Genomic DNA, 26,452 nt, shown 5'->3' on the forward strand with positions numbered 1-26,452 from the left:
GCACTCACCATGGAAGGTTGTTCTCTTGGAAGAACAAAAAACAGAAGCAGAGTTGAGATTGAAACCATATAGCTGTTAGATAGTATGCAAGATAAGCATTTCACTGCACTGAATGTGACAATAAAACTTCAACTTCAACTAGTACTAAGGTCATACATAGTTGGTCCCTCAGGTAGACCGACATAAAACCTTATATGACTATCTGAGGTCTGGTCTCTAAGCTTCTAACTCTTCTAGCTTGGATTTTAGGGCTATAACCTGACCACAGAGCTCTGAGAGGGGCGACATAAATACAAGTCAGGATACACCGGTGGACAGCAGAGGGATCGGACAGGAAGACATGGGATATATATTTCTAAAACTGCACCTTAAAAGTCATATCTATCATTTTTATCGTCTCAACACTGCATTTTTGTTGTGTGTGTTTTTTATCTCAGTTTTACAAAATATTTGACTTGTCAAACAGAAGAAATCTACAAATCATGCTAAATATAGGTATCATAGCAAAGCATAGCCAGCAGATCAAACTGTCCTGGACTGACGGTCTTATGTTCTCTAGATACACTATACAAAAGTATGTGGACACCAATTCAAATTAGTAGATTCGGCTATTTCAGCCACACCCATTGCTGACAGGTCTATACAACTGAGCACACAGCCATGCAATCTCCATAGACAAACATTGGCAGTAGAATGGCCTTACTGAAGAGCTCAGTGACTTTCAACGTGGCACTGTCATAGGATGCCACCTTTCCAACAAGTCAGTTGGTGCCAAATTTCTGCCCTGCTAGAGCTTCCCCGGTCAACTGTAAATGCTGTTATTGTGAAATGTCTAGGAGCAACAAAGGCTCAACCGCGAAGTGGTAGGCCACACAAGCTCACAGAACAGGACCGCCGAGTGCTGAAGCAGGTAGCGTGTAAAAAACGCCTGTCCTCGGTTGCAACACTCACTACCAAGTTCCAAACTGCCTCTAGAAGCAACGTCAGCACAATAACTTTTTGTCAGGAGCTTCATAAAATGGGTTTCCATGCCCGAGCAGCCGTGCACACAAGCCTAAGATCACCATGCACAATGCCAAGCATCGGCTGGAGTGGTGTAAAGCTCGTCACCATTGAACTCTGGAGCAGTGGAAACGCGTTCTCTGGAGTGATGAATCACGCTTCACCATCTGGCAGACCTGACGGACGAATCTGGGTTTGGCGGATGCCAGGGGAACGCTACCTGTCCGAATGCATAGTGCCAACTGCAAAGTTTGGTGGAGGAGCAATCATAGCCTGGGGCTGTTTTCATGGTTCGGGCTAGGCCCCTTAGTTCCGTAGCGTTCCAGTGTACGCTACAGCATACAATGACATTCTAGACGATTCAGTGCTTCCAACTTTGTGGCAGCAGTTCGGGGAAGGCCCTTCTTGTTTCAGCATGACAATGTTTAATTTAAGTATCCAGCCAGCCTCCTGACAGAGCAGCTGTCCTGTAATAGAGCAGCTGTCCTGTAATAACCCTAACCATGTCCCCTACAGGTGACCCCTAGTGGTGACCCCTGTTGTGGGGTCATGACCTGACCCTGCTGACACCTGAGGGGTGACGTCCCTTCTCTGGTTCCAAACTCTTGACTCACAGGACAAGAAGCAGACAGACCTCTCACGTCTAACTAACAGAACAGACCCCTCTCTCTCCTCTCTCACTCCACCCTCTCCTCGCTCACTCTCACTCCTGTCAACCCTCCCTCACTCTCACTTCTCTCTCACTCTCACTCCTCTCTCTCCTCTATCACTCCTCAACTTACACACCAAACCCCTCTCACTTCTCAGCCAACACACCACTCTCACTACAGAATCGATAGGCTACTATAGCAAAAATGGAGAAAGAAGATGACCTAGTAAAATTCAAAAACATTTTCCAATTCTCTCCCATCTACAATGAATGAAAATATTCTCACCTACCCGGGACTGGCACTACAGATAGGTCTGTTATAGAAGTCTATTCAGATCCCAAACCTGTCCTCCTGTTCCAATATGATCCCAACTCCACAGTGAAGCTGCTACAATAGCCTAGTGCAGTGAAGCAGTATACTCCAGGCAAGCTGGTGTGTAGACTGACTAGCTAGTGTTAATATCACAGCAGATCAACACAATAGGAACATCCTCCAGCCCATATCCCTCGACAGTCACCTCAACAATATGTCTAGTGTGAATAAAGAGGACAGAGGACCACTACACTCAAAAGAGGTATCCCAGCATGTTTGTTCCCGCCCCTGTCTTTGTCTGATGCTCCGTGACGCACTAGTCATTTATCACAGTTCATCCCACCTGGGTCTCCATATAGAACTGTCTGTGACAGAGATAACCTTTCACTGTAACTTCATCTGTCCTGTCTCTACCCCACCTTTCTCCAGACCCCGGTCTGTGGCTATACTGTACCCCACCCCCTCTCTCCAAAACAGTGACCATCTTCTCTGTGACTCACCTGTGTTGTGTCTAACCTGTATCATTACAGCGCTGTGTCCACATGTCAATGACTAGGGACTTTGGTCCATAGACCGACAAGTCTGACCACCAATTGAATAAATATTAACAGTTCCCAGAGGGAGAGGGTATGTACCAAATGCCACCCTATTCCCTATATATTAGAACACTTTTGACCAGAGCTCTATGATTCCATATAGATCTGGTCAAAAGTAGTGCACTATTAAGGGTTTAGGGTACTATTTGGGAACGTGGAGAGTGTCCTTGGATGACAACGTCCATGTTTACCTCTACACCCACGTCAGATCCCGGTTTACTCCAACGGCCTCCATAACAGGATCACATCACAGGTTGAGTCAACATGGGAAATCTCCCATAGATAACTGACACTAACCTGGCCAACTAGACAGTTCTTAGTGGAATTAAGTATCCGCGTGCTCAACTCTATCTCAGTACAAGTCTTTGAGTGCAGTGTTGTAAGGACACATGATAGAAAAAGGAAAACCTCCGGTCACTGTACATTGTATTGAGTACAGTAGAGTTCAGGTCTTCCTCTCTCTTCTGACTAGCCTGTCCTGCCAGTTGTACATTGTATTGAGTACAGTAGAGTTCAGGTCTTCCTCTCTCTTCTGACTAGCCTGTCCTGCCAGTTGGACATTGTATTGAGTACAGTAGAGTTCAGGTCTTCCTCTCTCTTCCGACTAGCCTGTCCTGCCAGTTGGACATTGTATTGAGTACAGTAGAGTTCAGGTCTTCCTCTCTCTTCTGACTAGTCTGTCCTGCCAGTTGTACATTGTATTGAGTACAGTAGAGTTCAGGTCTTCCTCTCTCTTCTGACTAGCCTGTCCTGCCAGTTGGACATTGTATTGAGTACAGTAGAGTTCAGGTCTTCCTCTCTCTTCTGACTAGCCTGTCCTGCCAGTTGTACATTGTATTGAGTACAGTAGAGTTCAGGTCTTCCTCTCTCTTCTGACTAGCCTGTCCTGCCAGTTGTACATTGTATTGAGTACAGTAGAGTTCAGGTCTTCCTCTCTCTTCTGACTAGCCTGTCCTGCCAGTTGTACATTGTATTGAGTACAGTAGAGTTCAGGTCTTCCTCTCTCTTCTGACTAGCCTGTCCTGCCAGTTGTACATTGTATTGAGTACAGTAGAGTTCAGGTCTTCCTCTCTCTTCTGACTAGCCTGTCCTGCCAGTTGGACATTGTATTGAGTACAGTAGAGTTCAGGTCTTCCTCTCTCTTCCGACTAGCCTGTCCTGCCAGTTGGACATTGTATTGAGTACAGTAGAGCCATATTGTTCTACTGCACCACATGGTGAGAGTGCCTCCATCTCCATTCTCGCCGGAGGAGGGACTGTTGGCAACAGAACAGGGAATACGATCTGGGAATTCCACTGTCCTGTCCTGGGCATTCTGTAACAGAATCTCGAGACATTCTGTTCCAACAGACGTTCCGACGTACCTTCTCCAGGGAGAAAAGGCTGGCCTGCGTCCCAAATGGCACCCTATTCCATGTATATTGCACTACTTTTGACCAGGGCCCATCAAAAGTAGTGCACTATACAGGGAATAGGGTGCCATTTGGGATGTAACCCTGGTCTGGCAACGAGTCAGGATGGGAACTGCTTGTTACTACACAACCATGGCTGTAAAACTGTGTACAGTGTAATGTTGCATCGCAACAATGACATGAAACCCAGCACGGTGGAGGGACAAAGGTCCAAAATGCCACCAGCAGTACGTTTGTTACTAAGGTGTGTGTTTGTGTGTGGCCGACTAACCTATCCCTACAGGGGATACTACTTCCTCTCCTTATGCAACATCATTCCCTTTATAGGAACATTCCCTGGCAGTGTCCCAAATGGCACTTCATTCCCTATATAGTGCACTACTTTCCCTATTGAATATATAGTCCATACATAGCTTTTTGGGACACAGTCAGTGCAGTAGGAACATTTTGTTATGGAACGAATGGAACATCAGATCTACGGGCAGATAGCTAGTGTCCTAAAGGGAAGCGATGGTACACTTGGTCTGTGTGCGTCTGAAGTGGCACCCTATTCCCTATAATATAGTGCACTACTTTTGACCAGGGTCCATAGGGATGCAGACTTGGAGAGTGGCTGGTGGAGGGTTGAGCTGAACCTACTAGTGCAAGCCCTAACCCTAACCCTAACCCTGTCTGGCTGGCTGCCAACAACAAAGCTAACTGGTTAACTGTTAGGTGTGTAGATCAACGCCTATATAACATGATATAAAGAAACATGCTCCTTGTTAAAATAAATACAAGCACTACACTTGTCTAAATTCTAAAGAAGTAGAGTTACACTAATAGATAAATTATCCCTATATTAGTCCAATCCTAAATATTCTCAACTCCGTAATGATGTAACAAACAGATTGTGGTTTACTCACTGGTTATCTTCATCATACAGTCATTAGGATGTACACATTCCAATACGGTGGTTCTACAGACGTTCTACAGACGTATTAGAGACGTTTTAGAGTTTCTGGGCATCTTTCTCCTCTTCCCACGCAGCAGTAAGTAACGTTAGACTCCAACTCTAGTACCACAGCCTGCTGCTCAGAGATACTGATCTCTACTGAACCCTCTCACATCCAAACCTCCCTTTTCTATCTCTTTCTCTCTTTTTCTCTCTCTTGTTCTTTCTCTCCCCCTCTCCCTTTCTCCTTCTCTCTCTCTCTTCCTCTTTCTTTCTCTCTCTCCTACTTTCTCTCTCACTCTCTCTCTCCCTCTCTCTTTCCAAACAGCCATGTGGCCACCCCCTGATATCTCTCCAACTCCACCCCTTTCTGGTGCTCCCCACTCTTCTCCCCTCCGTGTACCCCTTATCCCTCCACTACACCTCTTCCCCTCCTCTACCCCCCGGTACCCTCCTACCCAGCTCTGCCCACTACATCTCTTTCAGCACATTTTTGGCAGAGAACATCATGCCAGGAGCCAAGCAACAGGAGCCGTGTGTACTAATGCCTGTGTGCAATGTGGGACTTTTCTCTTCAAAGATGTAATCCCAATGAAACCTCATCACTACAATCAAACGCTACATGAGAAAGAGTATAGTTTGGACCCGTGGCTTGAGAAGCCTTTACTCATCCCAGACCTTCCATCTTACCCCTCTACCACCTCCTCCCTGTCACATGGCCAGAGAGCTGGACATTGTTTGCTTTCGAGGGGGGAGTAAGTGAGAAGGATGGAAGGGGAGGGAGGGAGAGAGGGAGGGAGGGAAGATGGGGTGGAGGGGGAGCTTCTTGGAGTCCAGATGTTTTTCCAGCAAATCGACGGAAAGGAAAAGCGTGGGCAGCTAAAGTGGGGAAAACCAAAGCATGACATAAAACCATGACATAAACCGTCAACAATCCGCAGCCATGAATCATACTGGCATCCTCAGGCAGCATCTAACATGGCGAGAGAGAGAGAGAGAGAGAGAGAGAGAGAGAGAGAGAGAGAGAGAGAGAGAGAGAGAGAGAGAGAGAGAGAGAGAGAGAGAGAGAGAGAGAGAGAGAGAGAGAGAGAGAGAGAGAGAGAGAGAGAGAGAGAGAGAGAGAGAGAGAGAGAGAGAGAGAGAGAGAGAGAGAGAGAGAGAGAGAGAGAGAGAGAGAGAGAGAGAGAGAGAGAGAGAGAGAGAGAGAGAGAGAGAGAGAGAGAGAGAGAGAGAGAGAGAGAGAGAGAGAGAGAGAGAGAGAGAGAGAGAGAGAGAGAGAGAGAGAGAGAGAGAGAGAGAGAGAGAGAGAGAGAGAGAGAGAGAGAGAGAGAGAGAGAGAGAGAGAGAGAGAGAGAGAGAGAGAGAGAGAGAGAGAGAGAGAGAGAGAGAGAGAGAGAGAGAGAGAGAGAGAGAGAGAGAGAGAGAGAGAGAGAGAGAGAGAGAGAGAGAGAGAGAGAGAGAGAGAGAGAGAGAGAGAGAGAGAGAGAGAGAGAGAGAGAGAGAGAGAGAGAGAGAGAGAGAGAGAGAGAGAGAGAGAGAGAGAGAGAGAGAGAGAGAGAGAGAGAGAGAGAGAGAGAGAGAGAGAGAGAGAGAGAGAGAGAGAGAGAGAGAGAGAGAGAGAGAGAAAGAAAGAAAGAAAGAAGAATTATAGATAGAGAGAGAGAGCTGCTGTCTGACTACCCTGGGGAAGGCATCAGGAGTGGCAGCAGGAGTGGTTACAGACAGACTACTGCTGCACACAATGATGATCACACTACCTTACACTAACAGCCCGAGGCAGACAGACAGACAGGAGGAAACAGTGTGCCACTTCTAGTCAACCACAACCACCACCTCACATGTCTCATGTCTGAAACAAGCCAACATTTCCTCCTGTCTCTGTCTAACATTTCCTTGTCTAACAGAGTTCAATTGTGCATGGACAATAGGAAGAGCTAAGTGAGGCTTAAATGATTGTCTATAAAGAGTAGTCTGTAGCCTCAATGGAGAGAGCCTGAGTGACTGGTTGTACTTAGGTAGTTGTACTGCAAACAGAACCAGGAATAGGCAGTAGTGGGTCCAGTGAGAGCCCAGCAGAGTGCTGGCGAGGCAGTAGATGGATTAATAATATAGCCTAGCCGCAGGTTCTGCCGGTAGCCCTCACCCTCCTCCTGTGTCCCCTCCCACCCGTCCCCATACCCCCTACCATCTTCCAAGCCCCGGCTTCAGGCTCAGCCCCCAAGTCACTCTGCCAGTGTCGTGGGAACAACGTGGGTCTATTTTTCCATTTCAGGTTTTAATTAACCTCCCCCCATGTCTCCATCATGGTCCCCTTGCCACCCTCAGGGCTACATCCTAAGACCTCTCCACCACCACTACACACAATATCCCCCTCATGCCCCCATACCACAGCCCATACCTCCATACAATACCCCTCTATCACAACCGTACCAGGAGGTGCCACTGCCACTCACTCGCTAATCTACCCAACACCATGTGTGGCGAGAGAGTGAGTGGGAGTGAGATAGAGAGTCAGTGAGTGAGTGAATGAGTGAGTGAATGAGTGAGTGAATAAGTGAGTGAATAAGTGAGTAAATAAGTGAGTGAGTGAGTGACAGTGAAAGGGTGTGAGAGAGAGAGAAACAGAGAGAGAGAGAAAGAGAGAGAGAGCTTATTGATTGTCAGTGTCAACAGCAGGATAACAGGAGGACATGAGCTACAAATCTGAAGAATGCAGGCTGCTGTTGTTGACCTGGTCTTGTCCCAAATGGCACCCTATTCCCTACACTGTTAGAAAAAAAGTTGCTATCTAGAACCGAAAAGGGTTCTTCGGTTGTCCCCATAGCAGAACCCTTTGAAGAACCCCTTTTGGTAATCCTTTTCAGTCCATGTAAAAACCCTTTCCACATAGGGTTCCTGAATGGAACCAAAAAGGATTTTACCTGGAACCAAAAAGGGTTCTCCTATGGGGACAGCCAAAGAACCCTTTTGGAACCCATTTTTCTAAGCGTGTATATAGTGCAATACTTTAGACCAAAGCCCTATGGACCCTGGTTAAAAGTAGTGCACTATAAAGGGAATAGGATACCATTTGGGATGCATACCAGGCCCGAAGCCTGCATACCAGGCCCGAAGCCTGCCAACTGGGTCAGAAGTCAGTTTCTCTGAAGGGCCTGTACTGTATGTATGGAGCAGAGTATGTGAGCAGAGTTAAGCTGTCGGAAATCCCGCTCATTGCTCACAGAGCATGTCCTTTCCAACCGCTCCGCTAAAAACCGCTCCAACCTAACAGGGAAAAAAACAGCCCCACCAAATTCGCTCTAATCATTAAAATCACAATTGAACCAATACCCATCTATTTTCTGACTACCTAGCTCTACCATTTGGTTTTGAAGTATTGAAACCAAACCACATGGATTTGAATGAAAAGTATTTGAATAAACATGAAAATGTAAGAAGTGAACATCATTTCAAATAGGCTACATTTCATATTAAACAGCATATAAACATTCTAAATAGGTCAGGAGCCAGACATTATTTAGGCTAGATGAATACAATTATTTCAAGGCTATTCTACAAAGAAATACAGTGTGAAACATTTGCTGGTGCGACACAATAGGCTGGTAGGGACATAAAGCGCTCAGCATTTAAACAACATTTTGTTTCATTAAATCATTATAGTCTATAAATTGCGCAAATAGGCTGTGACTTACTTACAATTAAATACAAATGAAACGGAAAATGCCTTACTAGGGTCAGTCTACAGTGCCTTTGAATTGATGTTTAGAAACACGAGTTTGACCAGAGTCTGTGTCTTAAGGCTCGTGTGACGGTGCCTGGAGAGCCGGCCAGCAGCGGAGAAAATCCTCTCCACACTTGCAGAGCCACTGGGGATGATTAACAGCCTTTTGGCCACTCTTGACAGGCTGGGCAGAGATGCAGAGTTGTTGTTATTATGTTCCTATAGGTAGGCCTAAAGGATTTTAGGCAAAATAACCCAATCAATATGAAAAGCTCCTTGACAGTGGAATATGCCAGGCCTATTAAGTCAAAATCAATTATGGCCTATTGAGTCAAAATCAATTATGGCCTATTGAGTCAAAATCAATTATGGCCTATTGAGTCAAAATCAATTATGGCCTATTGTGTAGATAATAAAACGGAAATGAACGCAACATTTAAGAGATTGGATGTTTAGTTTATAAATACTTTGCTACAATGACACACTTAGTTCTCTATCCACCTCGTTCTTTTCTTTTAGCATGTGCATGTAGTACGTACACCGTGCTTCAGGATGCTTGTCTTTTCAGATTCCACAATGATTATTTAATTGTGGACACTACATCACTGCACTCTGGGTTAAATGTGGAAGACACATTTCAGTTGAATGGATTCAGTTGTACAACTGACTAGGTATCCCCCTTTCCCTTTCCTCTCTTGTTCTTGGTTCTCATCTTTGTCACATTGATTTAGTCACATTGATTTAGCACCTGTGTGTTTTATCAGTTTCTTTATGAAAATATTTAGTGAACTCCATGACAGTAGCTAAAGCAAGGGGCTATAGCAGCACACAAGTAGACTACAGATGCATACTGAGCCGGGCATCCTCTGAGCTTGTGAAGTGAGTGCTACTGGAGACAAAATTGGAGCTGGCGAGAAGGCTGACGCTCCAGCCTTTAGGAATCCCGCTCCACTCCAGCTTCGCTAACATACTCTGGTATGGAGTTGAAAGAAGAGCAGCACAGCTGTAGCAACACTGCATTCACCCCGTGGAACAGCTCAGAAGATCACCCAGAAAGACCAGCCTTTCATCTGGCAGGATAACAGCTCTTAAAACTTCTTCAGGCTGCAAGCCCGACATCGGGATCAATATGACAACAGCCACTGCAAGTGCAGGGCGCGAAATTCAAAATCTATTTTTGTAAAATATTTAACTTTCACACATTAACAAGTCCAATACAGCATTTGAAAGATAAACATCTTGTCAATCCAGCCAACATGTCCGATTTTTTAAATGTTTTACAGAGAAAACACCACATATATTTATGTTAGCTCACCACCAAATAAAAAAGACAGACATTTTTCACAGCACAAGTAGGATGAAGTAGCATGCACAAGCCAACCTAACTAACCTAAAACCAACCTAAATAACCTAGAAAAGACTACCTCAGATGACAGTCCTATAACATGTTACACAATAAATCTATGTTTTGTTCAAAAAAAATGCATATTTTAGCTATAAATCAGTTTTACATTACTGCTACCATCATAGCTACAGTAAGAAATCGCACGGGAGTAGCCAGAGAAAATACAGACACCAACGTCAACTACCTTATTACACATCAGAAAACATTTCAGAGAAATATATGGTGGATAGCTAATGAAAGAGAAAGATCTTGTGAATACAGACAATATTTCAGATTCTTTAAATGTTTTACAGCGAAAACACCACATATATTCATGTTAGCTCACCACCAAATACAAAAAGAGAGACAGATATTTTTCACAGCACCGGTAGCATGCAGCTAGCATGCAGCTAGCATGCAAAGCCAACCTAACTAACCTAGAACTAACCTAAATAACCTAGAAAAAACTCCCTCAGATGACAGTCCTATAACATGTTACACAATAAATCTATGTTTTGTTCGAAAAAGTTGAATATTTTAGCTATAAATCAGTTTTACATTACTGCTACCATCTTAGCCACCATCATAGCTACAGTCAGATATCGCACGGCAGTAGCCAGAGAAAACAGACACCAACGTCAACTTCTAATTTCACATCAGAAAAGATTTCAGAAAAATATATGGTGGATAGCTAATGAAAGAGAAAGATCTTGTGAATACAGACAATATTTCCGATTTCTGAAGTGTTTTACAGCGAAAACACAATATATCGTTATATTAGCTTACTACAATAGCTAACACACAGCAGCATTGATTCTAGTCAAACGCTAGCGATAGCACAGTTCGACAGATATATGAAAAAGCATCCCAAATTGGGTCCTTATCTTTGTTGATTTTCCATCAGAATGTTCTCCAAAGGGTCCTTTGTTCAGAACCGTGTTCATTTGGACCTAGAACGAACGATGTCCCTGTTGAATTAGCATGACACACTGGCCATGCCGTGCTAACCTCTCCGTCTTGACAAAGTTCTTGCGTCGCATCACGTCTAAAGTCCAGAATAAATTTCAATAATATAATTAAAGTATATTGAAAAAACATACTTTAGGATGATTTTGTGACATGTATCAAAGAAAATCGAAGCTGGAGGTCATATTCACCTATAACGAGTGTTTTCCAGGAGCGCAGTCCAGTTCCTACTTCACGCCCAGAAAAAAATATAAAGTGCGCACTTATCACTCAAAGAGGTTCCTTTCAGTCCCTGACAGAGATAATCAAGTCCTTTTTTCTCTCACTTCCGCATGACAACCAGGGGAAGATGTGTGACGTGTTTGTACAGTCCCAAGTGCCAAGGCCTTTTATAGAGAGTATCTTGAAGAGAGACATAGCTTCTTGGAAATTTCACTTTTTCCAGAAAATGGGCTGTAAAAAGAGTTATGTTTCACTTAGAGAAATAATTAAACCTGTTTTAGAAACTAGAAGGTGTTTTATATCCAAAGGTAATAAATAATATGCATATTGTACGAGCAAGAATTGAGTACGAGGCCGTTTGAAATGGGCACCTTTTTTCTGGCTACTCAATAATTTCCCTTGCAGCCATAACAGGATTTATTAAACTGACTCTATCTTCCAACATAGCCACCAACCCTTTCACCCAGCACAGAGCAGACCTCTAATGCTATTAGAACCATAGCTACCTTAGACAACACAGTGACAAATACCATGTCTCAACTACACAGGACACAAAGACACATACAACAACATACCTGGACAGTCACTCACACACCTACCACTGTCTACTATGACAACAGCACCAAAACATCCAGTGCCCACAGGGATGTAAAAACCCTTCTGACTCTGACTTCCCTACATGGCTGCTGTCCCTTTAGTTTAAACCCAGTGAACCTTCTAGAATGATGCATCATCAAGGGGTTAAAGACATGGGGTGTTACTTCAAGTTGTTTTCAAAACGCAGACATCACATATGTTCTAAATCAGTGCTGCTACACAGTGAAGACTGGTCCTGATCTCAGAGATACACCAGGGCTTTACATTTCTTCAACCACCACTGTGATTTACAGACCTGTTTCTGGCTGACAGAAGGATGGGGCAGTGGTCTGGTCTCACAGGGTAGTGGTGTTCCTGTCTCCCCACTACTCCTGACAATAGTACTGCCCAGATCTAAACCTCACCTTGACCCACATGAACCCATTTCTCAAGTCCTGGAAGAGAGGTCTGTACCAGGAAACCTCACGACCCCAGGCCGGGCTGAGAAAACACCTCTACAGATCCTGTCCTTCTACACTCTCCACAGCCCCTCACACCTCTGCCCCACTCAGCCAGCAGCTCCAAACAGAACACAAAATCAATCAGCCATGTATTCTAACGAAATACATACAGTGATCACTCTCAAGCTTTAGCCCCCAGCTCGTGTTTCCCCCAACCTCAGCCCCAAACCCCAGCCTGCTCTATAACCCCAGCCCTCAGCTCCAGTCCATCCCCCAACCTCAGCCCCAAATTCTACATAAACACTTCCAGGCGCTGGAGCGGGACCATTTTCCCACACATGCTAAAGTTGTTTTGACAGCTATCTTGGAGGCCCTTCATGGAGGAGAGAGAAACATCAACTCTGGCTTTTGGAGATTTCCTTTTTCATTTCAACAAGTCTGTCACCCCTCTCAACACACTGTGTACCACCACCACCCCTCCTCTCTGTTCAGGAATCAGACCATATGGTGCAAATGGCACCCTATTCCCTATATAGGGCCCATAGGGCTTTAGTGAAAAGTAGTGCACTATGTAGGGAATATGATTCCATTCGGGATGCATCCAGAGCGTAAGTTGTTAACGTTAAGAGATAATGTAAGTAGTTCAGCATGAGGACATAGAAACACTCCCATACCAGATGACTAAGTTCCAGAATAGTGACATAAGAACTAGCTTCTCAATGACTATACCTAACTCAGTAGTTTTCTTCTCTCAGAAGAACGATAACATCAAACATAGCCTTTTTACCTTCTGCTGTTTGTTGTCTACGAGACAAAGAGCAGATTTATTCAACTGAACATCAGCATGACAAATCCACAGACCTGTGCGAGGCCAGAGAGATATAGAGTAGAGAGGTGTAATACCTGTGGCCAGAGGTACTGTATAGGGCAGGCTGTAGAGAGAGAGAGAGTAGAGAGGTACCTGTTGGCATTGGTGGGTCTCTGGGTCCAGATACAGGGAGAGGAAACAGACTCCAGGCAGAGAGAGCGAGATGGTCCCCACACCACACCACCGCAAGCCTGGCTGGCTGTCCTCCTGCTACTGCTGCCACCACTACAACAGCCTTACTGACTGTCTCTCTCTCTCTCTCTGTTCTCCCTCTCTCTCCCCTCCTACCTTCCATCCTCAGTCCTGTGTGCTCTGGGATTTATCAGATGTCACTATCCCCTATCCCTTTCCTCCCCTCCTCCCGCTCCCTCTCCAGTGCAGTCTGTAACACAGCTGGGTTCTATGTAGTTAGTAACCTTGTCCTCCTGCTAATGGACATGCATGTGCTCCACTTTGACTGCAGCCCTCTGTAAATCAGTCACCTATTATAAGCAGTGAGTGTGTGTGTGGTGTGTGTGTGTGTGTGTGTGTGTGTGTGTGTGTGTGTGTGTGTGTGTGTGTGTGTGTGTGTGTGTGTGTGTGTGTGTGTGTGTGTGTGTGTGTGTGTGTGTGTGTGTGTGTGTGTGTGTGTGTGTGTGTGTATACAAGGTAATATAATGTTTGTTTCTGGCAATGCTGTTTCCATGTCATAATGTAAGCCTGTATACTGTAATTCTCCTGTCTTTGATAGCATAGCAAACACTGTCATTTGGTTTTCCATGAGCTGTTTAATACAACTGGAGAAAGATCATCATGAATTACTGACAGACAAACAGACTCTGTTAACTCTGTCCCAGAACCACAGCTATCACACGGACAGGGCTAGGAGGTCACACACACTCACTCACACACACACACACACACACACACACACACACACACACACACACACACACACACACACACACACACACACACACACACACACACACACACACACACACACACACACACACACACACACACACACACACACACACACACACACACACACACACACACACACACACACACACACACACACACACACACACACACACACACACACACACTCCATGTGGTAGTGCAGTTACACATTACTACCAGAGGAGGGCAGCAGAAAGGATGAACCCAGTGACCTGAGGAAACCGAGTGGAACATTGATGACAGGCTACTGAATCACCAGGAGGCACAACCAATAACCTCTCATCTCTAACATCTTATTCCACTCGAATTGCCATGAAAACACCCTGTTTATGTTCCAACACACACGCACGCACACACACACATGCAAGCGCACACACACACAAATACAAACACACACTCCAGCTGAGGTTAATGTAAAGATCAACAGAGCTCTGGACTTCACTTTCAACAGACACAATCACAGTCCTCAGTTAATAAATAATCTTAATAAAGTCCTATTTCAGTAACTGTTACTGAGATATAATGTGTTAATTATATACATTGTTATTGACTTGATTTGTGCCACTTTGTATTGGGGAATTACTTTAGCATTTCCCCTCAGGAATGTGATTGACCTTTGAGTTGAGCTGAGCAGTGAGAGTTTTCCAGCCTGGTTCTGTTAATATATGACTTATGTGTATCGTTACACTGGAAATCAGGTATGTAGTCAATCATTAGCCTGCTCTATGACTGGTCTGGTCTGCACATGACAGCTGTCAGGTTAGACACACAGATTGTAGGAGAGGCAGGACTGCTGCTAACTGGGACCAGGGTTATCATTTGGGCCGTAGCCTGTGCGTCACATCACTTTCTCTATAGAAATAGATAAGAAGTCCTTGTCTGCCACCATCAGGGTCGTGTTGAGTAGGGCACAACGTAGGCTCTGTCACAGGCTTTCACATCACCTTGGAAACCTGGGTGCCCAAGGCTAGGCACATCAGCATCAGAGGCAGCACCATGCTCCACTATAGTCATTAGATCTGACTGTGACATCTGCATACCAGTGATATGGTCATACAGATTTACAGTTTGTGTCGTCACTAAGCAGCATGGAACATGATCCTCCCTGTGGGACAAAGACACTCTGAGGATCACGTGTTTAAAAGTTTTCCATGGTGATGGTCACTTAAATAGGTCCTCAGGGAATTCCCCATTAAACAGAACACATCTATTCTGTACCATGAATACACACTGGAGTATTAGACCATGTGTACATGATAGAGCATTTCATCATGACTCTGGACCTCTGGGTAAACGTGGAGATGAAATAGGCTACTTCCTGTTAAGGTATCATTAATATGATCAACATGGCTGCATTTTACTGAGGCTCATCGGGGTGTCTAGCAGGCCGGGAGCCTGGTTCTATGATGCATAATAACCCAAGTCATATAGCTGCTGTACACAACCACCAAGTCATGTAATGCACACAACAACCTTGCACCTTCAGTCCACATTGCTAGTTATCATAGTCCTCCTGAGGAGACAAACAGACAGATTCACTCCAGGATATTACTATACAGCTGCCAGGCTGTAACTCCTACCAGTAGGTGAGGTGCCAACAGTGTCCTGAGCCCTGATACAGAGGGAGAGAGCAAATGGTCTTCACAGAGAGGGAATGGAGCCCCTGGCTGCAATAAGAGATTCACAGGGGGGTCAGAGGGCTGTTATGAAGGGTCACTAGAGGGTCAGGCTCAGGGGTCAGCTAGCAGGTCAGACTGAACAGGAAGACCTGTACCAAACACAGAGCCCTCAGTGAAGACATGAAGAAAACAAACGGTGTCAGCGAGCCAGCCTTTCTTCATGGTTTAGTGTTCTACCACAGTAAAGCACCATTTCAGCCAGTCTTTAAAACCCAGGCAGCCATCTACAGTATATCACCACTACAGATACAGGTGCAGGTATAGATATAGACATAGGTAGAGATTTAAAGAGATATAAATATGCAGACAGTCTTGATTAACATACCAGGTCCAAAGCACCAATGTCCACCACTCCAGACATTATCAACGCTAGAGATCTAACAATGACTGTTGCATTAGCTCTGACTGAGCAGTTGACCAATCTTCTGGCTTCCTCTCTGCTCTGTGGAGACAGAGTATTTTAGAATGGGTTTGCCAGTAGAACAACCTCCAAGCAACTTGGATTTAGTATGAAAATAACTTTGGGTGTTAGACTGAGGAATTTAGCAAGGAATTCAAGTAAGCAAATCAAGAATCTAGCAGGAAATTTCCCTCCATGGTGGCATGAAAAGGTCATTGACTGTGGACAGAGGGCGTAGTGTGTACCGGCAGAGGGGGAAAAAGGGGCGGACAAGCACGTGTGTGAGGGTCTGTGTGTGAGTACAGGGGAATTGGACACAGAGGGCCTATATAGTTACATTTGGGTGTGAAGTGTTGGGTTTTTCCACTGCCTTAGTAGCAGAAGCAGCAGATACAGGGGGAGATGCAGCCAGTCTGCTGTACAGATCTAGAGAGACAGAGTTGGGCTACAGTAATATTGACAGGAAAGAGACACATTCCTCTAGAATAGAACCCAGGCCTCTTCCCTCATACACATAGGCTGAGTTCCAAATCCTTCATCCTCATATCCTGCTGGAAAGAACCTGGCCTCATCCTCATACCCTGCTGCAGTGAGGCTGGCTTCATCTTCATACCCTGCTGCAGAGAGGCTGGCTTCATTCTTATACCCAACTGCAGAGAGCCTGGCTTCATCCTCATAACCTGCTGCAGTGAGGCTTTTCTCATCCTCATACCCTGCTGCAGAGTCAAAGACTGGCTAATTCCTTCACTCTGTGGGGCAGGAAAAACCTGATAGATATTGGACCACAGTCACTGCTCTATAGGCCTACTCTGCCAAACATTTATATAATGCATAATGGATTTGGGAATGTCGTACACTGTAGCAACTCACCTGTATGGTATGGCTACAGCAGTTGAATAGGACCCACACACACTACCACACATCCGTAGCTGGAGTGTCACTGCAATGCCATCAGATGGGAAGCATGACTAAGATCGCTGGACAAGCTTCCCTGGAATTTGGGGTGAAACTATACAACCTCCCAGTAGCTCCCAGTCACTCCCTCCCACAGTCTGTTATATTACCAGTCACTATGGCCGGGTAACCCCCAGACCTGGTTTCAAATAATATTTGCAATGTTTCCAATACTTTGAGCGTTTGTTCTAGCCTGCATGATAGACGAGGTTTGCAGGTTTTTTGCACTATTGGTCCATTAAGCCAGGTAAGCTCAATCAAGCACAGATAAAGTATTTAAAATGATTCAAATAGTATTTGAACCCAGATGTGGTAGCACAGTCCCTCCCTCTCCTAGCCTGCTATGTCAATGGAGCTGGTCAGCTGGAGACAGGCCACAACAGGGCATGGAGAAGGTCAGTTCACTGGACAGAATCTAACACCACTGTCTGTGACAAAAAGTTCAGTGCATTCATAGTACCCGCACTTTATGGGCCAGTTTAGCGGACATCCTGGAATAAATAGCATGCTTAATGAAGAATCTCCTTTGAAACAGCGTTTTAGTCCATGACTAAGCTAAATCCATGTCCAGGAAACCAGCCCTATATGTTTGTAATGTGTGTTATGTAAAGGCTGTGACAGCTCGATGGATCAATAAAGTTCAATTAAATCCATTCTGGGGACAAAGTCAGACCTTTATAATGTACCGTGGGGACCAGAATTATTGGATCCCTTGATAAAGATGAGCAAAAAAAATGTATTTTTTCTTGTACAAATAATGGGGGGAGGCATATGTTTTATTGTCACATACACTGGATAGGTGCAGTGAAATGTGTTGTTTTACAAGGGCGCATCAATAGATTCACCTTGTCGGCTCGGGTATTCGACCTCTCAATTACTGGACCAACGTTCTAACCGCTAGGCTACCTGCCGCCCACACTGCCTGGAGTTTGATAAACGACATTGGCACTTGGATCAGAACCGGTGCTATGGTCAGATGACATGAAAATAGAGCTCTTTGGCCACATAAGTGGTGGGACTGGCGTTGCAAAACAGAATCAAATGCAGAAAGGTACCTCATACCTACAGTAAAATAGGGTGGTGGATTTCTGATGGGGCTATTTTGCTTCCACTGGTCTTGGGGCCCTTGTCAAGGTCAACGGCATCATGAACTTTACCAAGTGGATCTTCCAGCATGTCAATAACCCCAAGCTCTAATCAAAATCCACAAAGAAATGGTTCATTGACCACAAAATGTACATTTTGCTATGGCCATCTCAGTCCCCAGACTTAAACCCCATTGAAAACCTGTGGTTTGAATTGAAGAGGGCAGTCCATAAGCGCATACGAAGGATTTCAAGGATCTGGAAAGATTCCGTATGGAGGAATGATCTAAGATCCCTCCCAATGTGTTCTCCAATCTCATAAAACATTAGAGAAAAAGGCTCAGCGTCGTTATCCTCTCAAGGGGAGGATGCTGGAGTATTGACAACAGGGGTGCCGATAATTTTGACCCATATCTTGAGATTATTTTGTATTACTTTCTCTGAGCAATTGTATTAGTACAAAATAATATAATTTTAAATTTTTTCCCCATACAATATCAGTATTTGTTTTATTCATTTTATACATGCCTTATAAGCGAACAATAATGTGTGAGGTTTACAAAGGACAAAGCAAATATTACGTTTCTAGGGTTGGCAATCTCTATTCTTAACCCTAAGCCTAAGAATGTGATTCCACAAAGTAAATGCCTTCTCCTATATGTTGTGTTAAGTTACAATAGGTGTTTATAGCAGGAACAAAATAGTTATCTTCTCAACAGAGAGAACCTTTAAGATCCTTTCCATGACTGTGACAGCCATGAGTCATATAAGGATTAGATTTATGTTGACAAAAAGAAAAGTTACATCCAATACGACAACATACCATATTTTCTGCTATCATCATCTCTGACCTAAATAGCCAGACAGCTTTGATCTGAGCAGTCAGACCCAGACACATGATTCTACAGGCCTCTTCCTCCTCTACCCAGATCATCACGATACCTCCACATGAAACAGAGCCGAAACATACCTCCACAGAACCACACAGTCTAGTTGCATCAATCAGTCAAACAACAATAACTCCAGTGTCTCGCCTCTCTATCTGTCGATCGGTCTGTCCACAGAAACAGCTAAACATGAATCCACTGACTCCTCTGAGATGTTGGAGGCCAGCTATCTATCTCACTCTGAGAATACAGACAGTGTATATTCTGACTCCTGCCAGGGACAGTGACTAAATGAGGACTAAACTCTTCTTGAGGCTTTACTGCTGACTGATGGAGAGTTCTCTGCTCTACTCTGAGGTGAAATGTGGCCAAGCTTCGATCCAGTTTCTGGGCCCACAACCTGCCTTTCACACCTGCGGGGGAGGAGGAGGGGAGACCTGCCTATATCACCTCTGTTGTAATGCATGCCCCCACTCCCAAACATGCTCCACCCCCAGGTAAGCCATCCACAGCACTCCGGGTAAAAGACAAAAGACACAGGGAGGAACAGGGAAGGACTGCAGCTCCTCTCCTCTCAGGTCAAACTCTCTCTGTGGACTCATGTTTGACATAATAGAACCCTAATGACAGACCTGAAGGCAGGGCCACGCCAGGGAACAAACACACACACACACACACACACACACACACACACACACACACACACACACACACACACACACACACACACACACACACACACACACACACACACACACACACACACACACACACACACACACAGAGAGAGAGACAGACACACAGACAAACAGACACACACACAGACAGACACACAGACAAACAGACACACACACACACACACACACACACACACACACACACACACACACACACACACACACACACACACACACACATAGTTGACTAATCCTGTGAGCAGATAACAGCAGAGGAGTAATGAAGGCTGAAGGTCAAGTCAGTCATTGTTTGACCATAAACTCATTCATGTTGCTTACTGTGCTGGCTATTGCCAGGGACATTATCTTCTACTCACATATATCGTATTGCTTAATCAGTTTGTTAGTTCCTCTATTGTATTGCTACAGTGCCTTCAGAAAGTATGTATAAGCCTTGACTTATTCCACATTTTGTTTTAGCCTGAATTCAAAATGGATTAAAGAGTTTTTTATTTCTCACTCATTTACAGTGGGGCAAAAAAGTATTTAGTCAGCCACCAATTGTGCAAGTTCTCCCACTTAAAAAGATGAGAGAGGCCTGTAATGTTCATCATAGGTACACTTCAACTATGACAGACAAAATGAGAAAAAAAAATCCAGAAAATCACATTGTAGGATTTTTAATGAATTTATTTGCAAATTATGGTGGAAAATAAGTATTTGGTCAATAACAAAAGTTTATCTCAATACTTTGTTATATACCCTTTGTTGGCAATGACAGAGGTCAAATGTTTTCTGTAAGTCTTCACAAGGTTTTCACACACTGTTGCTGGTATTTTGGCCCATTACTCCATGCAGATCTCCTCTAGAGCAGTGATGTTTTGGGGCTGTTGCTGGGCAACACGGACTTTCAACTCCCTCCAAAGATTTTCTATGGGGTTCAGATAAGGAGACTGGCTAGGCCACTCCAGGACCTTGAAATGCTTCTTACGAAGCCACTCCTTCGTTGCCCGGGCGGTGTGTTTGGGATCATTGTCATGCTGAAAGACCCAGCCACGTTTCATCTTCAATGCCCTTGCTGATGGAAGGAGGTTTTCACTCAAAATCTCACGATACATGGCCCCATTCATTCTGTCCTTTACACGGATCAGTCGTCCTGGTCCCTTTGCAGAAAAACAGCCCCAAAGCATGATGTTTCCACCCCCATGCTTCACAGTAGGTATGGTGTTCTTTGGATGCAACTCAGCATTCTTTGTCCTCCAAACACGACGAGTTGAGTTCTTACCAAAAAGTTATATTTTGGTTTCATCCGACCATATGACATTCTCCCAATCTTCTTCTGGATCATCCAAATGCCCTCGAGCAAACTTCAGAAGGGCCTGGACATGTACTGGCTTAAGCAGGGGGACACGTCTGGCACTGCAGGATTTGAGTCCCTGGCGGCGTAGTGTGCTACTGATGGTAGGCTTTGTTACTTTGGTCCCAGCTCTCTGCAGGTCATTCACTAGGTCCCCCCGTGTGGTTCTGGGATTTTTGCTCACCGTTCTTGTGATCATTTTGACCCCACGGGGTGAGATCTTGCGTGGAGCCCCAGATCGAGGGAGATTATCAGTGGTCTTGTATGTCTTCCATTTCCTAATAATTGCTCCCACAGTTGATTTCTTCAAACCAAGCTGCTTACCTATTGCAGATTCAGTCTTCCCAGCCTGGTGCAGGTCTACAATTTTGTGTCTGGTGTCCTTTGACAGCTCTTTGGTCTTGGCCATAGTGGAGTTTGGAGTGTGACTGTTTGAGGTTGTGGACAGGTCTTTTATACTGATAACAAGTTCAAACAGATGCCATTAATACAGGTAACGAGTGGAGGACAGAGGAGCCTCTTAAAGAAGAAGTTACAGGTCTGTGAGAGCCAGAAATCTTGCTTGTTTGTAGGTGACCAAATACTTATTTTCCACCATAATTTGCAAATAAATTCATTAAAAATCCTACAATGTGATTCTCTGGATTTTTTTTCCTAATTTTGTCTGTCATAGTTGAAGTGTACCTATGATGGAAATTACAGGCCTCTCTCATCTTTTTAAGTGGGAGAACTTGCACAATTGGTGGCTGACTAAATACTTTTTTTGCCCCACTGTACATACGATACCTCCATAATGAAAAGTGAAAACATGTTTTTCAAAATTTTTGCAAATGTATTGAAAATGAACTACAGAAATATCTAATTTACATAAGTATTCACACCCCTGAGTCAATACATGTTAGACAATCACCTTTAGCAGCGAGAATCAATCAATCAATCAAATGTTTTTATAAAGCCCTTCTTACATCAGCTGATGTCACAAAGTGCTGTACAGAAACCCAGCCTAAAACCCCAAACAGCAAGCAATGCAGGTGTAGAAGCACGAACAGCTGTATATTTGGACTTGTGATTTAGGTTATTGTCCTGCTGAAAGATGAATTTGTCTCCCAGTGTCTCGTGGAAAGCAAACTGAACCAGGTTTTCCTCTAGGATTTTGCCTTTGCTTAGCTCTATTCCATTGATTTTTATCCTAAACAACTCCATAAACAACTCCATTATCGGGTATTGTGTGTAGGCCAGTGACACAAAATCTACATTTAATCCATTTTAAATTCAGGCTGTTAAACAACAGAATGTGGAACAAGTCAAGTTGTGTGAATACTTTCTGAAGGTACTGTAGGTCAGCTATCAGGGTTCAGGTGGGGCTGATAAGGAATAGCGTGTCTCCCAACACACTGCACTTACTGTGCTGTTGCCTTAACTTACGTATCTTATTTAGGACCAATACTACAACACAGCTACCACACCAAATGACACATTATGTCTTACATACCTAGGGAATAGTGCACATAATCAACCCTCTGGTATGTAGGAACACGGTGGTGTGCTAGTCTAGAACAACAATATTAGTCACCCTTTACACAGCTTGCTAAATGTGTTATTAAGTTAAGCAACACTACAGTTACTTCCTGACTGACAGAGTACAGCACCTTGCCATGTCCTTACACACTGACAGACTGACAGACACTAGCTAGCGCTCATGTCCTCACACACACTAGCAGAGCAGGGCTGCTGCTAGATCAAGCTATAGGCTGATTAGATAACCATGACAGACTATGGCTCTCTGTCGCTGAACTTTACAAGGGAACTAGGAACTATCTGATTGTCCTTCACAATGTCAGTCTTCACCAGCTTTCATATGGTCAACATCCACCATCATAATACTATGAGTGTCCAGAAGTTCTCATACTTAGAGTTTCCACCACCACTCCTACTACAGTATCTACTCAACTAGCTCTAGTCCTGGGCATTATGTGCGGCTTGCTGAAGCTGTCAACAAGCAGTACATAACACCCTGAACCAGAGCTATCACTCCTCCTCCTACCTCCAGCTATCCTCCGGAGTAGCTGTTGCCGGGCAATGATGCGTCCCAGGCGGTATCCGGAGCGACGGCGGTGGTGGTCCATCCTTAGGTAGATATCCTGGCTCTCTTGGGTCATACTGCCCAGACAGTCCTGGCTGTCCTGACTCATACTGCTTCCCAGACACTCACTGCCAGGCCCCTGGGGCACAGAGTCTCTGTCAGACAGATGCCTGTACATGACTACTACTACAGCACTGGCACTGCTAGACTGACTGACACACACACACACACACACACACACACACACTACACTGGCCCCTGACCGATAAACACACTCTCTCAGACAGGATCCAGCAGCAGAAGGCTTCACGTCCAGGCGCTAGCAGCCCAGTGTGATCTGAAAGGCTGGGGCTCGGAAGGAGAGCTGAGAGGCTAGAGGGGAGGGAGGAGTGCCAGCACAACACTACACCTCTCCAGGTCAGGTGACCAGACAGCAGCCAGTGGTAGATCAGTACTTGGAGTACTGCCCACCTTGCTGAGCTCTATCCAGTGTCTGTCTGTGGGAGAGAGGGAGAGGAACCGCCTGAACGCTGGTCTGGAGGGAAATATAAATACCAGAAGAATGCCTGTGAACTGAGTAAGCACAGAGTGGAGGGAGGCAGGAGGACAAGACATGGAGGAGGAAATGGGAGGGCTTAGAAAAACAGTATTGTTAGGACCCGCCCTGCCCAAAACAATCCTACGCTGTGGAGTGTGGACCTGCACACAGGTGCCAAGTTTAGTCAGGATAAGGGAGTCTCTTTGCCATGCTGAGGAGACAGAGGAAAAAGAATGAAGGGAGTGAAGAGAAGGAGAGAGATGAACGAGAGGGAGAATGCTAATATGATGATATGATGATAAGATACAGTTGTCAACAGTGAAGTTTAAACTAAATAGTAATAAAAGTAGATCTTGAGACTTGATAACCTTCCAGTAGTGTTTTTGCGTTTGGAACAGGATGGAACAACAGAAGTCATCATTCACACTTAAAATAGAGTCCCCATCCTAACAGAGCAGACCCACTCACTCCCCGTCACAGCGGGCCACTGGTGGTGTCCACCCTCTCAACACACAGCCTGCCTGTGTCCTGCAGCACAGGGCTCCACATGGGACTGGAACAGGACAGGGGTAGTGGGACTGGGGCTGCTAGTAAGCACACCACCAAGCTAAACAGCCTCCCAAATGGCACCCTTTAGTGTTCTGGTCAAAAGTAGTGCACTATATGGGGAATAGGGTGGCGCCATCCCTCTGGCTGGCAGGACCCTCTCTGGGCAACAAAGACCACCATTCACTGCTAGCTCACTTCAGAGCCCCCCAACCCTCTGCATGCTCTCATGCACTACCTCTGGCTTTGACTGGCTACACCAGGAGCTGTTACACTGTGGTACTGTGGATAAGCTGTTTGTTCAGGTATTGGGTGGTGCTGTGACATTGTGCAAATTATTGTGTGTGTTGACTCTACTGTTAATCACAGACGCACCCAATACGCCCCCCCCCCCCACCCCCCCACCCCCCCCCAAACACACACACACACACACACTAAGGGTGTTAGTTCTTGGAAGTGAGGGGGTGGAGATCCCTGTCTCTGGTGTGTTGGGTTGCTGCACTGTTCTGAGCGTTCCTGTAGTCTGAGCTGTGGTGCTAGGTGCTCTGTCATGCTAGGTACTCTGTGTTGCTAGGTACTCTGTGTTGCTAGGTACTCTGTGTTGCTAGGTACTCTGTGTTGCTAGGTGCTCTGTGGTGCTAGGTACTCTGTGGTGCTAGGTACTCTGTGTTGCTAGGTGCTCTGTGGTGCTAGGTGCTCTATCATGCTAGGTACTCTGTGTGGCTAGGTACTCTGTGGTGCTAGGTGCTCTGTGGTGCTAGGTGCTCTATCATGCTAGGTACTCTGTGTGGCTAGGTACTCTGTGGTGCTAGGTGCTCTGTCATGCTAGGTACTCTGTGGTGCTAGGTGCTCTGTGGTGCTAGGTGCTCTGTGGTGCTAGGTGCTCTGTCATGCTAGGTACTCTGTGGTGCTAGGTACTCTGTGTTGCTAGGTGCTCTGTGGTGCTAGGTGCTCTGTGGTGCTAGGTACTCTGTGGTGCTAGGTGCTCTGTCATGCTAGGTACTCTGTGTTGCTAGGTACTCTGTGTTGCTAGGTACTCTGTGGTGCTAGGTGCTCTGTGGTGATAGGTGCTCTGTGGTGCTAGGTACTCTGTGGTGCTAGGTACTCTGTGGTGCTAGGTACTCTGTGTTGCTAGGTACTCTGTGGTGCTAGGTACTCTGTGGTGCTAGGTACTCTCTGGTGCTAGGTACTCTGTGTTGCTAGGTGCTCTGTGGTGCTAGGTACTCTGTGGTGCTAGGTGCTCTATCATGCTAGGTACTCTGTGGTGCTAGGTGCTCTGTGGTGCTAGGTTGGTGGTAGTATTACTAGGTGTCTGGAACCAGGACTGATCAGAGAATAGAGTCAAATGGGTAAATGTTTAAGCTCTGGTCTGGTTTGATGTGGCGAGTGACTCAGAGATAGACGCTGGTAGCCCTGCATGGCTCTGGCTTTGGTCTGGCTCCTGTCCTGTGGTAGCCTCAGAATGACGGATGAATTCCACCCCATGATCTAAATAATCAACCCTTTAGACTGGGTCTGATGCTGGGCTGCAGTAGGAATGTCCTCTTTGATTCTAAGAACTTATGACATTGCAAAAAGAGAAACCCTAGGACAGATATGACTGTAGCAGGTGCTTTCACTTTGAGGACACAGCAACTGCAGTCTTGGCTGGGAGTCTCTTATTCATGCCAAGCACACGTTCTAGAGCAGGTGCTAACTGAAGAGAGCCTATATCCCTCATTATAAACTGGGTGGCTCGAGCCCTGAAAGCTGATTGGTTGACAGCCGTGGTATATCAGACCGAATACCACGGGTATGACAAAACAGCTCTAATTACGTTGGTAACCACCTCGGGGGTTGTGATATATGGCCAATATACCACGGCTAAGGGCTGTGTCCAGGCACTCCGCGTTGCATCGTGCTTTAGAACAGCCTTTAGCCGTGGTATATTGGCCATATACCACACCTCCTCAGGCCTTTTTGCTTAAATGACCCTCAATGCCAGCCAGGTCTTCTCATGGAGCTGGTTTATTGGACATGTAACTATTGTTTATGTAATCAATGTTAGAATTACTCCTCAGTAAAAACAGAACCAACAGGCATCTCTATGACCAGACCATTGCCAAAGAGGTGCTGGTACTCAGTGGTCTCATAGAAATGTAATAGATGTGTTAGAATTATGACTCATTATGACAGTTAAAAGCAATAGACCACCAGT

General features: G+C 45.3%; 1 protein-coding gene across 8 annotated transcripts in view; it reads right to left on the bottom strand.

Moving 5' to 3' along the window:
- The window catches only part of LOC139547936 (stAR-related lipid transfer protein 13-like), a 135,079-nt gene that overhangs the window by 17,089 nt on the left and 91,538 nt on the right, over positions 1–26,452 (bottom strand). Inside the window, exon 1 of one of the 8 annotated variants that reach the window (XM_071357146.1) lies at positions 23,133–23,500. The exons of 4 other annotated variants lie outside the window; for them this stretch is intronic. In XM_071357146.1, coding sequence (XP_071213247.1) covers positions 23,133–23,349 — 217 coding nt within the window. In that variant the 5' untranslated portion in view covers positions 23,350–23,500. Of the gene's footprint in view, positions 1–8; positions 3,953–4,877; positions 5,844–13,197; positions 13,387–23,132; positions 23,501–26,452 lie in introns of those variants that run through there. 3 more of the 8 variants (XM_071357147.1, XM_071357149.1, XM_071357150.1) reach the window with 3 other exon arrangements.

This window comes from Salvelinus alpinus, chromosome 21 (assembly GCF_045679555.1).
Source record: "Salvelinus alpinus chromosome 21, SLU_Salpinus.1, whole genome shotgun sequence".
NCBI classification, from domain to species: Eukaryota; Metazoa; Chordata; class Actinopteri; order Salmoniformes; family Salmonidae; genus Salvelinus; species Salvelinus alpinus.